Below are 16,788 nucleotides of genomic sequence, written 5' to 3' on the forward strand. Positions count from 1 at the left end.
ACAGAGGCCTAATTCAATCAATTCCTTAAGTAGAAAAAAACTCTAAGGTACAAAATTCTGCAAAGTACCCTTTCATGTAAAAAGTATAGGGAAGTTAAGACATCTGGGTACTGAGTAGTACAGATTATCAGAAGATGGTTTTGTCAATATGAAACTGAATATAAATCTATCCATCCATTTTCTGTGAAAAGTGCATTTCTCACAGAATGAACAGTAATTAACTCTTCCTACACTACTAAATCACGCTGAAATGTGAGTCCCTTGAAGAAAACAGGCTTAATTAAACATCTTGTAGAGAGTTGATAACACTACTCTATGTGTTTTTTTTCAGTAGAAGTTGAAATGCTAGGTGTCTCTGGTATAATATATTGTTTTAACACTTCTGTAGTAATGATGCTCTGAAATGCCACTTTTGTAGTAATTTTCATAAAGAAATAGCTTCTAATATCAATTTTGTGTTACAATTGCATGAACAGAGGCCTAACTCAATCAATTCCTTAAGTAGGAAGAAACTCTAAAGTGCAAAATTCCGCAAAGTGCTCTGTCATGTAAAAATTATGGGGAAGTTAAGACATCTGTGTACTGAGAAGTACAGATAGGCAGAAAATGGTTTTCTGATTATGAAACTGAGTATGAAACTAACCATCCTTTTGCTGTGAAAAGTGCATTTCCCTCAGAATGATATGTCACATAACCCTAGTCCTAGCCCTAGTGCAAGCTCTAGCCCTAACTGAAACACTTACCCTAACACTCACCCTTGATCTAGCCATATCCCTAACCCTTATACTAAGCATAGCCCTAGGCATTAACCATACCCTAGCCTGATCCCTAACACTTAACTTAAAACTAACCTTGGCCCTAACACTAACCCAAGCCCTACCCACAACCCAAACCCTAACCAGAGCCTTAGCCCTAAACTTAACCATAGCCCGAACACTAACCATAAACCAAAGCCTATCTTAGGGCTAACCATAGGCCTAAACTTAACTCCAACTCTAACCCTAACCCTAGCCCTAGACCTAGCCCTAACACTAACCCTAACCCTAACACCAACCCCAAACCTAACCCCAACCACAACCCTAACCCTAACTCTAACCCTAGCCCTAGCCCTAAACCTAACCCTAGGCCTAGCCCTAATGCTAACACCAACCCTATCTCTAGACCTAACACTAACCCTAACCCTAGACCTAGCCATAACCCTATCCCTAATGCTAGCCCTAATCCTAACCCAACCCTAACCATAACCCTAACCCTAACTCTAACCCTATCCCTAGCCCTAGTCCTAATTCTAACCCTAGCCCTAGCTCTAACCCTCATCTGAGTTCTAAACCTACCCTCACCCTAAACCTAAACCTAATGCTTACCCTAACCCTAACCCTAGCTCAAAACCTAGCAGTAGCCCTAGTCCTCGCCCTGGCCCTAACCCTTGCACTAGCACTTGTCCTAGCCCTAAACCTAACCCTAACCCTAATCTCAATCCCAAACCCACCCCAAAATCTAACCCTAACACTAACCCTAAGCCTAACCTAGCCCTAGTCCTAGCCCTAGCCCTTGCCCTAACCCTAACCATAGACCTAACCCCAAACCTCCCCCTACCCCTAGCACTAACACTAAATTTAACCTTAAACTTAACCCAAGCTCTAACCCTAACACTAACCGTAATCACAATCCCAAACCCAGCCTGAAACCTAACCCTAACATGAACCCTAAACCTAACCCTACCCCTAGTCCTTGCCCTAGCCCTAACCTTAATCCGAACTCGAACCATAACCCCAAAATCAACCCATATCCTAAACCTTGACCAGGCCTAATGGTAAACATAGCCCTAAACTAACTCTAACTCTAGCCCTTTCCAAAAACCTATCCCTAACTCTAGCCCTAACCCTAATCTTAACCCTAATCCTAACTTGAGCCCTAACACTAACCCTAATTCTAACCCTAGCCCTTGCCATAGGACTCTACATAACTCTAATCCTAACTCTAACTGTAACCATACCCCTAACACAAACCATAAGCCTAACCCTAATCTAACCTTAACACTAGCCACAACCCTGACCATGAACCAAAACTTGACCCAGACCATAAAAATAACACCAACCTTACCCAAGCCCTAGCCCTAACTGTGACACTAGTCCTAACCCTAATGCAAACCAGAACACTAACACTAACCCTAAACCTGGCCTTAACCCTAACCATAACCCTAACCCGAACACTAGCCCTAACACTAACCTTAGCCATAACCCCATCCCTAGCCCTAACCTAACCCAAACCCTAACCTTAACTCTAGCCCTAACTCTGACCCTGATCCTACTGTAAACCTAACCCTAACCCTAAAAATAACCACAACCAAAACCTCAAATAAAAACTCTACCTCATCCGCAACCCCAAACGCAACCCTAACCATAGCCTTAGACCTAATCCTAACACTAACCCTATATGTAACCCTAAACCTAACCCTAGCCCTATCACTAGCCCTAACCCTAACACCAAACCCAACCCCAATTTCAACCCTAATCCTAGCCCTAAGCTTTATCCTTACTCTAATCTAACCCTAATGCTACCTCCAACCATGACCCTGACACTCATCCTGACCCTGACCCTAATTGTAATGCTAACCATAATGCAAGCACTAGGCCTAACACAAACCAGCCCTAGCCCTAACTGTAACAGGAACCTGACCATAAACCTAACACCAAACCTAAACCTAATTGTAGACCTAACCCTAACCCTAGCTTTAACCCTAACACTAACCCTAAACCTAACAGCTGCCCTAATCCTAACCCTAGCTGTAACCTTAATCTTAGACCTAACCATAGCACTAATCTGAGCCATAGCTCTAGCCCTAACACTCACCGAAATCCTAAACCCAACATTAACTCCAACACCAACCCCAAACCCAACCCTAACCCTAACCCAAACCATAGCTCTGGTACTAACCTTAGCCCTAAACCTAGCACTATCCGCAACCCTAACCCTAACACTAGCCTTATCACTAACCTTAACCATAACCCTAACCCACACCCTAGCCTTAAACCTAATCCTAGCCCTACCCCTTACCCTACCCCTGACCCTAAACATAACACTAACCTTAAACTCAACCCAAAACCTAACACTAACACTAGCTCTAGCCCTATCCCTAACCATAATCATAACCCTAGCACTAGCCCTGTCCTTAAGCCCAGCCCTAGCCCTAGCTCTAGCTATAATTCTAATCCAAACACTAACCCTAAACCTACCCGTAATGCTAACCCTAACACTAACACTAACCCTAGCGCTAACCCTAAAGCTTACCCTAACCATAACACTAATACTAAACATAAGCCTAACACTAGCCCTAAACCTAACCCTAAACCTAGCTGTAGCCGTAATCCAAACCGTAATCCTAATCCCAGCCTCAATCTCCACGCCAACTCCAACCCCAACCATAACCCTAATCCTAAACCTAGCCGTACCCCTAACACTAACCCTAAACCTAGGCCTAACACTAACCCTAACCCTAGACACGGCCATAAATCTATCCCAAACTCTAACCCAAACCTTAACCATAGTCCTAACCCTAACTCTAACCATATATCTAACCCTGGCCATAAATCTAGCCCTAGCCCTAACCCTAACCCTAATCATACACCTAATACTAAGACTGGCCCTAACCCTAAACCTAATCCTTACCCAAACACTAACCCTGGAAATAAACCCAGCAGTATCCCCTGCATATGCCCTTGCCCTAACCCTAGCACTAGCACTAGTCCTAGCCCTAATGCTAATCCATAGCCTAAACTGAATCCTAACCCTAAATGTTACCCTAAACCTAGCCCTAGCCCTAACCATAACCCTCACCCTAACCCTAACCCTAGCACTAGCCCTAACTCTAACCCTAACCCTAAACCTAACCTAGCCCAAACCTAGCCCTTACTCTAAACCTAGCCCTAGCCCTAGCCCTAACCTTAACCCTAACGCTAACTCTAGCCCTAGTCCTAACCCTATCCCTGGCCATAATGCTAACCCTAAACCTATCATTGGCCCTATCACTAACCCTAGCCTGAAGCCTAACCCTAACCCAACCTTAACCCTAACCCTAGCCCTAGCACTAAACCTACTCCTGGGCTTTGCCCGATCCTGAACCCTAGCCCTAGACCTAACCCAAATCCTAACATTAATCATAACCCCAACTCCAAACCAATACTAAATCTAACCCTAACTTAGCCCTATCCTAAACCCTAACTCTAAACCTAGACGTAAGCTTAACCCTAACCCTAACTTAAACCCTTTCCCTAACCTTGAACTGAACCCAAACCTAATCCCTAGTCCTAACTTTCACCCTAATCCTAACCCTAGTCCTTACCCTAACCCTACACCTAACCCTAACCGCTAACCCTAAGCCTAACCATAAGGCTACCCCTAAGCCTTACTCTAACCTTAGCCCTAGCCTTAACCCTAACCCTAACCCTAATGCTAACCTTAACCATAACCCAACACCATCACCAACCCCAAACCCAAACCCAACTCTAACCCTAACACCAAAACTCACAGTAACTCTAGCCCTAACCTAACCATAGCCTTAGCCCTAGCTCTAGCCCTAGCCCTATCCCTGACCCTGACCCTTACTCTAAGGCTATCCCTAATCCTAACCCTAGCCATAGCCCTAACTCCAACCTCACCCTAACCCTAAACCTTATGCATACACTAGCCTTAGCCCTATCAGTAACCTTAACACTTACACTAACCCCACACATAACCCTAGCCCTAAATCTAGACTAACACTAATCCTTACCCTAACCCCAACCACAACACCATTCCCAATACCAAACTTAACCTGACACCCAACCCTACCCTTAACCCTAGCCCTAGTCCTAGTCCTAGCCCTAACCCTAAACTTAAAATCAGCACTACCCCTAACGCTAAACCTAACACTAACCCGCACCCTAAACTTAAACATCACCCTAGCCCTAGAATTAACTCCGACACTTACCCTGGTCCCAAGCAAACCCCAAACTTAAACCAGCCCCAAACCCAACCCTAACCCTAACCCTAGCCCTAACCATAACCATAACCCTTCCCCTATACTTTATCCCTAACCCTAACCTTAACCCTAAACCTAGCCCTAGGCCTAGCCCTAGCCCTAACCCTAAACTTAACCCTAAACTTAGCCCAAGCATTAGTCCGAGCCAAAACCTATCACTAATCCTACTTCTACCATTAATTCTAATCCTAACATTAAGTCTAGTCCTAGCCCTAATCCTAATTGTAACCCTAACCCTAACCCTAAAACTATACCTAGCCCAAACTCTAGTAATAGCCCTAACACTAATCCTAACCCCGCCCTATCCCCAATTCTAACCCTAACACTAGCCATAGCATTAACCCTAACCCTAGTCCTAACCCGAGCCCTAGCCCTAGAACTATCCCTAACCCTAGCCCCAACCCTAACCCTGGCCGTAATCCTAGCTGAAACCCTAGCCCTAACCATAACACTAACCCTAGCCCTAACACTAACCCTAGCAGTAACCCTCATCCTAACGTTAGACCTAGACCTAACTATAACCCTAACCTAAACCTAATGCTTACTCTAACCATTAGCCCTAACCCTAACACTAACCCTAACACTAACATAAAACCTAGCCATAACCCTAACCCTACACCTAACCCTAACCCTAAACTTAACACTAACCTTAGCACTAACCCTAAACCTAGACCTAACCCTAACCCTAAACCTAACGCTAACACTAACCCTAACCCTAAAATGAACCATAGCCCTTGCCCTAAACCTAGCCCTACCCCTAGCCCTAGATGTAGCCCTAACCCTCACCCTAACTGTAGCCCTGACCTTAAACCTAAACCTAACCATAAACTTTAACCTAACCCCAAACACAACACCAACCCGAACCCCACCACTCACTCTAAAACCTAGCCCTAGCCATAGCCCTAACCCTAACGCTAGCCCTAAACCTAAACCTAACCCTAACTCTAGCCCTAAACTTAACCCTAGCCCCAGACCTAACCATAACCCTTAACCCTTAACCTAACCCTGAATGTAGCCCTAGCCCTAACCCTAACCCTAACACTGACCCTGACCCTGACACTGACCCTGACACTGACCCTGATCCTAATGCTAGGGTTACCTAGCATAACCATAAACCTACCCTAGCCCTAACCCGAATCCTACCCCTAACTCTATTCCTAACCATAATCCTAACCCTAAACGTAAACCTTACATACTCCTAGCACTAGCTGAAGCCCTAACCCTAACCCTAACACTAACCGTACACCTAGCTCTAACCCTAACCTAAAACTAGCCCTAGCCTTGCCATAGCCATAGACATAACCCTAACACTAACCCTAACCCTAACCATAGCCTCACCCTTAACACTTGCCCTAACCCTAACACTAACCAATAACCCTAAGCCTAACCCTGTCCCTAATCCTAGCCATAACCCTAGCATTAGCCTTAGCCCTAACCCTAACACTAACCCTAACTTTAACCGTAAGCTAGCTCTCACCCTAACCCTAGCTCTAATCCTAAACCTAGCTTTAACCCTAACCTTAACCCTACCCTCACTCTAGCCATAACACTAACCCTAACAACACCATCCCCAAACCCAACCATAACCATAACCCTAGACCTAACCTAACCTTAACCCTAACCCTAAACCTAAACAGAACCCTAGCCCTATCACTAACCCTGACCCTAAAACTAACCCTAACCCTAAACCTAACTCTAATCCCAGCCCAACCCCAAATCCAAACCCAAACCCAACTCTAATACAAACTCTAACACTACCACTAGTTCTAATCCTAATCCTAAACCTAATCCTAAACCTAAACCTAACCCTAGACATACCCCTAGCACTAACACTACCCCTAAAACTAACCAAACCCTACACCTGGCCCTTACCATAACACTAACTCTAACCCTAAACCTAACCATTAAACCTAAGCCTAACCATAACCCTAACCATTACTCTAAACCTAGCCCAAGTCCTAGCTCTAGCCTGAACCCTAACCCTAGTTATAACCCTAGAAGTAGCCCTACCCTTGGTCCTAGCCCTAGCCCTAACCCCCCAAAAAAACCTAACCCTAACTCTAGGCCTAACCCTAGCCCTAAACCTAACTCTAGCCCTAGCATAAACTTAACCCTAACCGGAACCCTAACAAACCCCAACCCCAAATCTAAACCTAAACCTAACCTTAGCCCTTGCACTAACCCTAACCCTAACCAGAACCCTAACCCTAGCCCCAAACCTAACTATCACCCTAACCCTCAACCTAGCCCTAGCCCTAACCCTAACCCAAACTGTAGCCCTAACCTCAGCCCTAAACCTAAACCTAACCCTAAACCTTACCCTAACCCCAAAATCAACCACAACTCCAAACCCAACAGAAACCCCAAACCCAACACTAACCCTAAATCCAGCCCTAGATCTAGCCCTAACCCTAGCCATAACCCGAATCCTGGCCCTAGACATATCCCTAACACTAATCCTAACCCTAAACCTAGCTGTAGCATAACCCTAACACTAACCCTAGCCCTAACCCTAACCCTTGCCCTAACTGTACCCCTAACCCTAAGCCTGACCATATCCCTAAGCCTAACCCTAACCCTAGCTGTAGCTCCAACCTTAGCCCTTGTGCTAACTCTAAGCCTAATCCTAACTGCTAACCCTAAACCTAACCCTAACCCTAACCTTAACTCTAGCCCTAACCATAAACCTAACACTACCAGTAGCCCTAGCCAAAGCAATAGCACTAACCCTAAACCTAATGCTAAACTTAACCCTAAGCCTAGCACTAACCCTAAGCCTAGCCCTAATCCTAAACCTAGCCATAACCCTAACCCTAAGCGTAGCCCTAATCCTACCCAGTAACATTATCACTAGCCCTAGGCCTAACCCTAAAACTAACAACAACCCTAACCCTAACACTATCCCTAACCCTCACCCAAGCCCTAGCCATAGCCAGAGCCCTAACTATAATGCTAACCCTATTGCCAGCCCCAATTCTAACACTAGCCCTAACCATAACCCTAGCACTAACCCTAGCTTTGGCCCTAACCCCTAATCATAACCCTAGCCCTAATCCTAGCCCTAACCTTAACCCTAACCATACCCATTGCCATAGCCCTAAGCCTAGTTGTAGCCTGAGCCCTAGCCCTAGAACTAAGCCTAACCCTAACCCTACTCCTAATCCCACCCCTAACCCCAACCCCAACCCTTACCCTAACCCTAACCCTAAATCTAACCCTAGTCTTAACCCTAGCCCTAATACTACCCCTAACCCTGGCCCTAACCAAAATGCTAATCCTAGCCCTAACCCTACCACTAACTATAATCCTAACCTTAACCCCAATCCTAACCTTTAACCTAACCATAGCCCTAGCCCTAGCCCTAACCCTAACCCAACCTCAAATATAACCATAACACTAAACCTAGCCCTAGCCCTAACCCTAAACCTACCCCTAACTCTAGCCGTAACTGTAAACCTAGTTCTAGCCCTAACCCTATCCCTAACCCTAACACTAACCCTAACACGAGCCCTAGCCCTAACCATAAACCTAGCCCTAGCCTTAACCCTAACACTAACCCTAACCCTAACTTGACCCCTAACCCTAACCCTAACCCTAGCCCTAACTCTAACTCTAAAGATAGCCCTAACCCTATTCTAACCCTTACACTAGCCATAATCCTGAACCTGACCCTGAACTTGACCCTGACCATAACCATAAGGCAAAACTTAGGCCAAGCCCTAGCCCTAACCCTAACCCTAGACCTACCCCTAACCCAAACCCTAACCGTAGACCTATCCTAACCCTTGCATTAACCCTAACATTAACCCTAAACCTAACACTAGCTCTAACCCTCACCTTAGCCATTACCCTATTTCTAGCCCTAACCCTAGCTCTAGCCCTAGCCATAACCCAAACCCCAATCCTAACCCTAACCCCAAACACAAACACAAACCCAACCCTAACCCTAACCCTAATCCTAGCCATAGCCCTAACCCTAGCATTCACAGTAGCCCTATCTATAACCCTAACCCTAGTCTTAACCCTAACCCTAACTGTAGACCTAATCCTAACACTTCCATTAACCCTAAACCTAACCCTAACACTAGCCCTAACCCTAGCCATAACCCTATCCCTAGCCCTAACCTTAGCTCCAGCCCTAACCTTAACCAGAACCCCAACCCTAACACCAAACCCAACACCAACCCCAAGCACAAACCCAACCCTAACCCTACCCCTAGCCCTAACCCTAGCCTTAACACTACCTCTATCCCTAACCCTAACCCTAAATGTAGACCTAATCCTAACCCTTGCATTAACACCAACCCTAACCCTAACACTAGCCCTAACCCTATCCCTAGCCTTAGCCCTAGCTCTAGCCTAGCCATAACTCAAACCCCAACACTGACACCAACCCCAACCCAACCACAAACCCAAAACTAACCCTAATGCTAATCCTAGCCCTAGCCCTAACCCTAGCCTTAAAACTAGCACTATCCTTAACCCTAACCCTAGCCCTAATCCTAACCCCAAGCTGAACCTTAAACATAAACCTAGCCCTGGACCTAACAGTAACCCTAACACTACCCCTAGCCCTAGACCTAATGGCAACCCTAACCTTATGTGTTAATTTTTTCCTTAATAAATGAAAAGTTTTAAACATGGGTACATAAAGCTTTGAACTTTTAAAAATAATATAATTTATTTTTGCCTTACTATTTTCACAGTAATTCCTAATCATCATGTTTAGTGACATTTCTACTTTTAAGTATTTCATGCATAACAAATCCTACTATAGTCTGAATCTAAATTCATTGCTTCCTTTTTCTTTTGAAGGACAAATGACTCTGCTTCTTTCAGAGACCATTCCACCTACTTGTCACATGGACATAATCCCTTTGGCACTTTTCAAGGATTTTGCCCTTGAAATTACTCTGTCTGTGTCCTCTTAGTCACATCATTTCATCAATATACAAGTAAGTTTAATCAATTAACTTTAAAAATCCTTCCTTGAGACAAAATATCCCTATTAGTCTGGTTCCATTTCTCAAACCGCAATTCACAGCAAAAGTTTGAAAAATTATGGTCACTATTTGTCTTGACTCCATTTCCTATTCATTTCTTTTATATAATTTACTTTGAAGCAATTGTAAACTATTAAAAATTTGCATAAGCAGTACAAAGAACTTCCAAATCTCCTTCACCTGGTTTTCACAATTGTTTATATTTTACCATATTTGTTTTTGTCTCCATGAGTATACATAATATATATTCTATTATCATTATTATTTTTCTGGACACTTATGGGCAACTTGCTATGTAGTGTTCCTTTCTCCTTAAATACTACAGTGTATATTTTCCAAAACCAAGACAGTCTCCAACATAACTGTCACACAATCATTCAAAACATGAAATGTATGTTGATAGACAACTACAATCAAACCTGAAATTCATTTACATTTTCCAACTATCAGTTAAGGATCTTTTCCTTCTTGTCCAAGATGCCACCCAGGATCATGCTTTGCATTTAGCTCTCATGTCTTTTTAAAAATCTGGAATAGTTTTTCAGCCTTCCCTTTCTTTTTACAGCCTCAAAGTTTTAAAGAGTATGGATCTTTCATTTTGTGGGGTGTTGCTCAACCTGGGTGTGCCTGAAGCTTCCTTCAGTTCAAAGAGGGGTCACACAGTCTTGGAAGGAATACCAGAGAAATGATGCTATATCCTTATCAAGGCTTAGGAGGATACTAAGGCTGATCCTTGCACAAGGAAGTCATGGAAACATTGAACCAGTTGGTGTCTCCCTTGTTTGTTTGTTTGTTTACTGTAAAGTCACCATTCTCCTCTTTGTGAATGGTAAGCATTTAGTGGATAGATACACCAAGTCTAACCCTATATTCTACTTTTCATAGGTTTGTAGTGTGTCAGCATGGTTATGCTGAATTATATTTCCTAGAAAGTTTGCAGTAAGCAGAGCAACACAAGAACCCTGTGGGACATTTACAGTGTGGAAGTGAAGCAGCAGACATTATACACGCTCACACCAAGTCACTTGTCTATTGGCTTGGACAATATTGGGAAGTTAAGAAATCATGGTATTGAGTAGTACAGACTGGCAGAAGACGGTTTTGTGAATACACAACTTAGTATGAATCTAACTGCATTTTGTATACAAAGTGCATTTCTCTCAGAATGAACAGTAATGAACTCTTTCAACACTAGTAATTCACATCGAAATGTGACTTTCTTGAAGAAAAAATACTTAATTAAACATCATGTAAAGACTTCATAACGTTACTCTTTGTATTTATTTCACTAGAAGGTGAAATATCAGGCATCTAGAGTAATACATGCTGTTTTAACACTTCTGTAGTAATGATGCTCATAAATGCTACTCTTGCAGTAATTTTCATAAGACACAGCTTCTAGTATGAAGTTTGTGTTACATTGCATGAACAGATGCATAACACATTGAATTCCTTAAGTACACAGAAACTATAAGTTACAAAATGCTGCCAAGTAGTCTCTCATGTAAAAAATATGGGGAAGTTAAGAAATCTTTGTATTGAGTAGTACAGACTGTCAGAAGACAGTTTTGTGAATTGTGAATCTTAGTATTAATCTGTGTATTTTGTGTAAAAAGTGCATTTCTCTCAGTATGAACAGTAATGAACTCTTTCAATGCTAGTAATTCACACTGAAATGTGAGTTTCTTGAAGAAAACACACTAAATTAAATATGCTGTAAAGAGTTCACAGCATTATTATATGTATTTCTTTCAGTAGAATTTGAAATATCAGGCAACTACAGTAATATATGCTGTTTTAACACTTCTTAGTAATGATGATCAGAAATGCTACTTTTGCAGTAATTTTCATAAGAAATAGCTTCTAGTTTGAAGTTTGTGTTACAATTGCACGAACAGAGGCATAACACATTGAATTCCTTAAGTACACAGAAACTATAAGTTACAAAATGCTGCCAAGTAGTCTCTCATGTAAAAAGCATAGGGAAGTTAAGAAATCCTTGTATTGAGTAGTAGAGACTGCAGAAGATGATTTTGTGAATATGAAACTCAGTACGAATCTAATGTATATTCTGTGTAAAAAGTGTATTTCTCTCAGAATCAACAATAATGAATTCTTTCAATGCTAGGAATTCACACTGAAATGTGACTTTCTTGAAGAAAACATGCTTAATTAAACATGCTGTAAAGATTTCATAGCATTACTCTATGTATTTCTTTCAGTAGAAGGTGAAATATCAGGTGTCTAAAGCAATACATGCGTTTTTAACACTTCTGTAGTAATGTTGCTCTGAAATGCTACTTCTGCGGTAGTTTTCATAAGAATTAGCTACTAGTGTGAAGTTTGTGTTACAATTGCAAAACAGAGGCCTAACTCATTGAATTCCTTAGGTAGAAAGAAACTCTAAGGTACAAAATGCTGCAAAGTCGCCTCATATGTAAAAAGTATAGTGAAGTTAACAAATCTGTTTTGCGTAGTAGAGAGTGGCAGAAGAGGGTTTTGTGAATAGAAAACTTACTATGAATTTAACTGTGCATTTTCTGTAAAAAGAGCATTTCTTTCAGAATGAAAAGTAATGAACTCTTTAATGCTAGGTATTCACAATGAAATGTGACTTTCTTGATGAAAACACGCTTAATTAAACATGCTGTAAAGAGTTCATAACATTACTCTTTGTATTTGTTTCAGTATAAGTGGAATTATCAGGCATCTGTAGTAATACACGCTGTTTTAAAACTTCTGTAGTAATGATGCTCATAAATGCTACTTTGGAGTAATTTTCTTAAGAACTAGCTTCTAGTGTGAAGTTTCTGTTACAATTGCATGAACAGATGCCTAACTCATTGAATTCCTTAAGTAGAAAGAAACTCTAAGGTACAAAATGCTGCAAAGTAGTCTTTCATGTAAAAAGTATAGGGAAGATAGGAAATCTTTGTATTGACTAGAACAGACTGGCAGAAGACGGTTTTGTGAGTACAAAACTTAGTATGTATCTAACCCTAACCCTAGACCTAGACATAACCATATCCCTAACCTTAGCCCTAACCATAATTCAGCCCTAACCATAGCCCTAACCTTAATACTAACCGTATACCTAGCCGTAGTGCTAATTCTAACCCTTGCCCTAAGGCTCATACTAGTCCTAGTTCTAAATCTAAACCTCTTCCTTACCCCAAGTCTAATCCTAGCCCTAAACGTAGCAGTAGCCCTAGCCTTAGCGGTGACCCTAACCTTAAACTAGCACTAGCCCTAGATCTAATCTTAACCCCAATCTCAATCCCAGCCCCAACCCAAGCATAACACTATGCCTAACCCTAACCCTAGCCCTAGCCCTAACCCTCACACTAACCCTAATATGTACCCCAACCGTAAACACAACATCAACCCTAACCCTAACCTAGCCCTGATAATAAGGCTAAACATAGCCCTAACCTAACCCTAACTCTGTCCCTATCTCTAACCCGAACTGGAGCCCTAACACTAAGTCTAACACTATCCCTAACGCTAACCCAAACATTAACCTCATGCCGCAGACCGCGGGAGTCCAGCGCGCTCAGCGGAACTCCATCTCTGGGCCCGTGCAGAGTGCCCGGCCAGGACCCAAGCTCGGTTTCAGGGCGGCCGCTGCAAGGTCGGCCATGGCAACCGCGGAAGTCTAGGCGGCCGAGGGGGACTCCGCCTCTGGACCCTGTGGCATACTGGGCCGAGACCCAGGCTCTGGTCACGAGCGGCCGTGGCAACTCCGGCCCCGGGCAACCGTGGAAGTCCCGCCAGCCCGCGGGCACTCTGTCTCCTGGCAGGTCTGGCCATCGGGCAACTCTCCGGCTTAGCTGGGAACCGGGCTCCAGTCGCGGTCGTCAGTGGTAACTCTGGGCAGGTGAAGCCTCGGAAGTACATCGGACCTGGTTAGGACACAGGCTTCGGGCCCAAATTCGGGTCGGTCCAGCCACGGGTGTCCAGTCGTTTGGGCAGGACTCCGTGCCTGGAGCAGCCGTGGTCGACAGGCCGGCTCGGCTGGGACCCAGGCTCTTGTGCCTGGCAGAAGTGGCAACTCCGGCCCGGGGCAGCCACAGAAGAACCGCCCGCCCGCGGTGCCTACCATCTCCCGGGAAGGGAGACCGAAATCAACCAGCAGGACTGGCCGGGTCCCAGGTTCCGGTCCCGGCCTGCCGCGGCAACTCTGGGCAGGGCCTGGTGGGACTCTGTTTCGGCTCGTGTCTATCAGGCTCCACCAGCCGCTCTGGCCTGGGCTCAGGGGATCCGTCCAGGGCAGCCACGGGATCTCTGTGCTGGGGCAGCCGTTAAAGTCCAGCAGGCCAGGTGATACTCCGTCTCCTCCTCCGGGTGCCCGGGGTCGACCAGCTGACCTGCCGGGATCCAAATTCCGGTCCCGTTTGGCAGCTGTAACTCTGGGCCGGTGAATCTGCGGAAGTCCAGCCGCTCCAAGTGGGAACCAGGCTTTGGTCCCGGTCGACCACAGCAAATCTGTGTTGGTCCAGTGTGGAATTCCAGCTGGCTGGGTGGGACTCCAACTACGGTCGGGGGTGTCCGTGGTCAACTAGCGGTCTCGGCGAGAAAACAGGCTCGGGTCCCGGGCAGCCACGGCAACTCCTGGTCTGGGTGGCTGTGGAAGATCAGCTGCCCCGGTTGTAATCTGTCTCAGGGCCGGGACCTCCGTTGTCGACCAGCCGGACCTGCCTGGTCCCAGGCTCCGGTCCCTAGTGTCTGCAGCAACTCCCAGCCACAGCAGCCGCGGAAATTCAGGCGGTCTGGTGGGACTCCATCTCAGGTACAGGGCAGCCGTTGTCAAACAGTTGGCCTGGCGGGGACCCAGCCTCCTGTCCCCGTTGGCCAGGGCAACTCCGGGCCGGGCAGCTGCGGAAGTCCAGCCAGCCCAGCGGAACTCTGACTCTGTATCCAGGTGGCCAGGGTCGATCAGCCGGCAAGGCCTAGACCCAGGTTGTGGTCCCTGGTGTCTGAGGCAACTCTGCATGGGGGTCGCCATGGAAGTCCAGCCAGCACGGCGTTAAGTTCGTCTCCAGGCCAAGGCAACAGGGTCATCCAGCTGGTCCAGACAATATCCAGGCTCTGGTCCCAGGCGGCCGCAGCAACTCCAAGCCAGGGCAGCCTCTGAACTCCAGCTGGCCAATTGGGACTCCGTCTCTGATCCAGGGTGGCAGTGGTTGTGCAGCCGGCTCAGCCAGGACCCAGGTTGTGCTTGCCAGTGGCCACAGCAACTCTAGGTTGGGGCATTGCAGCCACCTGGGACCGGAGACTGGGTCACACCATACCGGCTATTCCACCCGGGAGCCCGGGCACGGAGACTGAGTCCCACCAGGGATTAAGTTCAACCCTGACCACCCGGGTCCACAGACTGAGTCCCGCCAGGCGAGCTGGTCAAACCCAGCCTCCCAGACCCAGAGAGTGAGACTTGTCAAGCCAGCTGGTAGACCCCAGCCACTCGGGCCCTGAGATTTGAGTCCTGCCATGAGGGCTGGTCGACCCCGGCCGCCAGACCCAGAGAGTGAGACTCGCCAGGCCAGCTGGTCGACCCTAGTGGCTCAGGCCCAGAGACTGAGTCCCGCCATGCCGGCTAGTTGAGAACAGTCTCCTGGACTCAGAAACTGAGTCCTGCCGGGCCTGCTGGTCGATCCCCGCCGCCCAGGCCCACAGACTATGTTCCAGCGGGTGAGCTGATCAAACCCACCCGTCCGGATCCAGATACTGAAACCCGCCGGGCCGGCTGGTTGTCCCAGTTGCTCGGGCCCAGAGACTGAGTCCAGTCATGTCGGCTAGTTGACCCTGGCGCCCGGGCACAGAGAGTGAGTCCCACAGGGCTGTTTGGTCTGCCCCAGCTGCCCAGGCCCAGAGACTGAGTCCTGCCCCGTGGGCGGGTTGACTCCCACGGCCCAGGCCCACGAACCGGGTATCACTGGAAGGGCTGGTGGACCCAGGCCGCCCGGCTGGTCTGGAGACCTAGTTCTGTCAGGCCAGCTGGTGGACCCCAGCCACCCGGCCAGCTCGGAGACCGAGCCCCGCCGAGCTGCCTGGTCGATCCCAGCTGCCAGCGCCCACAGACTAAGTCCCGCTGGGCGAGCTGGTTGTCCCCGGCCGCCCGGACCGGGAGACTGAGTCCCGCTGGACTGGCTGGTCTTCCTCAGCCACTTGGGGCCAGAGGCTGAGTCCTGCCGGGCCCGCTAGTCTTCCCATGCAACATTAAATACTCACAGCATATTTTACAACAGCATACAATGGTGCATGCCTGCAGACATGGAACAATGACAACAGCATATGAATAGATTTAAGGTAATTCTAAGGTGACTGACAAATAGCAACCAAACCATTCTTGATAATTGAAGGTACAAAAATGAAAAGAGGAGTTTTCCATTTCAGTGAAAAATTATATACATATATTTTATATATATAAAGACAGTGACGTGAGCTGAGTGATAATGCAGATTAGAATGAAATATAAGAAGCAATCTGACCCAATCATCTTCCTAGCTTCTCTGCACTCTGCTCAAGTTTCTGCCTCCTGGGCACGTGTCATCAAGGCCCTGGCAGAGGCCAAGGCAGTGTGAAGGCAGCAAACTACTCTTGGGAAGCAGTGTCTGGAAGCAGGAGCCCTCAAACTCCCCAGTTCTCAAGTGCAGACTCCCCACTCCCATTTGATAGTAAGGGTGCCAAGTAGTGCGAAATTCCTGGAATTTTTGCTGCTGATTGGAAGTCCAAACCCACTTTCTTCAAGGTGATCTATCTTTATCT

At 46.2% G+C, this 16,788-nt stretch overlaps 1 protein-coding gene across 1 annotated transcript; it reads left to right on the plus strand.

Moving 5' to 3' along the window:
• Nucleotides 1-2,765: 2,765 nt before the first annotated feature.
• On the plus strand, nucleotides 2,766-14,444 carry LOC123815528 (decreased expression in renal and prostate cancer protein-like; the record flags this gene model as incomplete). The annotated part of the gene is made up of 3 exons (XM_045833808.1): nucleotides 2,766-3,448; nucleotides 13,557-13,886; nucleotides 13,996-14,444. Coding segments are annotated over 3 exons (1,462 nt in total), but the record flags the coding sequence as incomplete, so codon positions are not given.
• Between the last annotated feature and the right edge of the window lie 2,344 nt (nucleotides 14,445-16,788).

Source organism: Phyllostomus hastatus, unplaced genomic scaffold (genome assembly GCF_019186645.2).
Source record: "Phyllostomus hastatus isolate PE091 unplaced genomic scaffold, TTU_PhHast_1.1 phas_contig_194, whole genome shotgun sequence".
NCBI classification, from domain to species: Eukaryota; Metazoa; Chordata; class Mammalia; order Chiroptera; family Phyllostomidae; genus Phyllostomus; species Phyllostomus hastatus.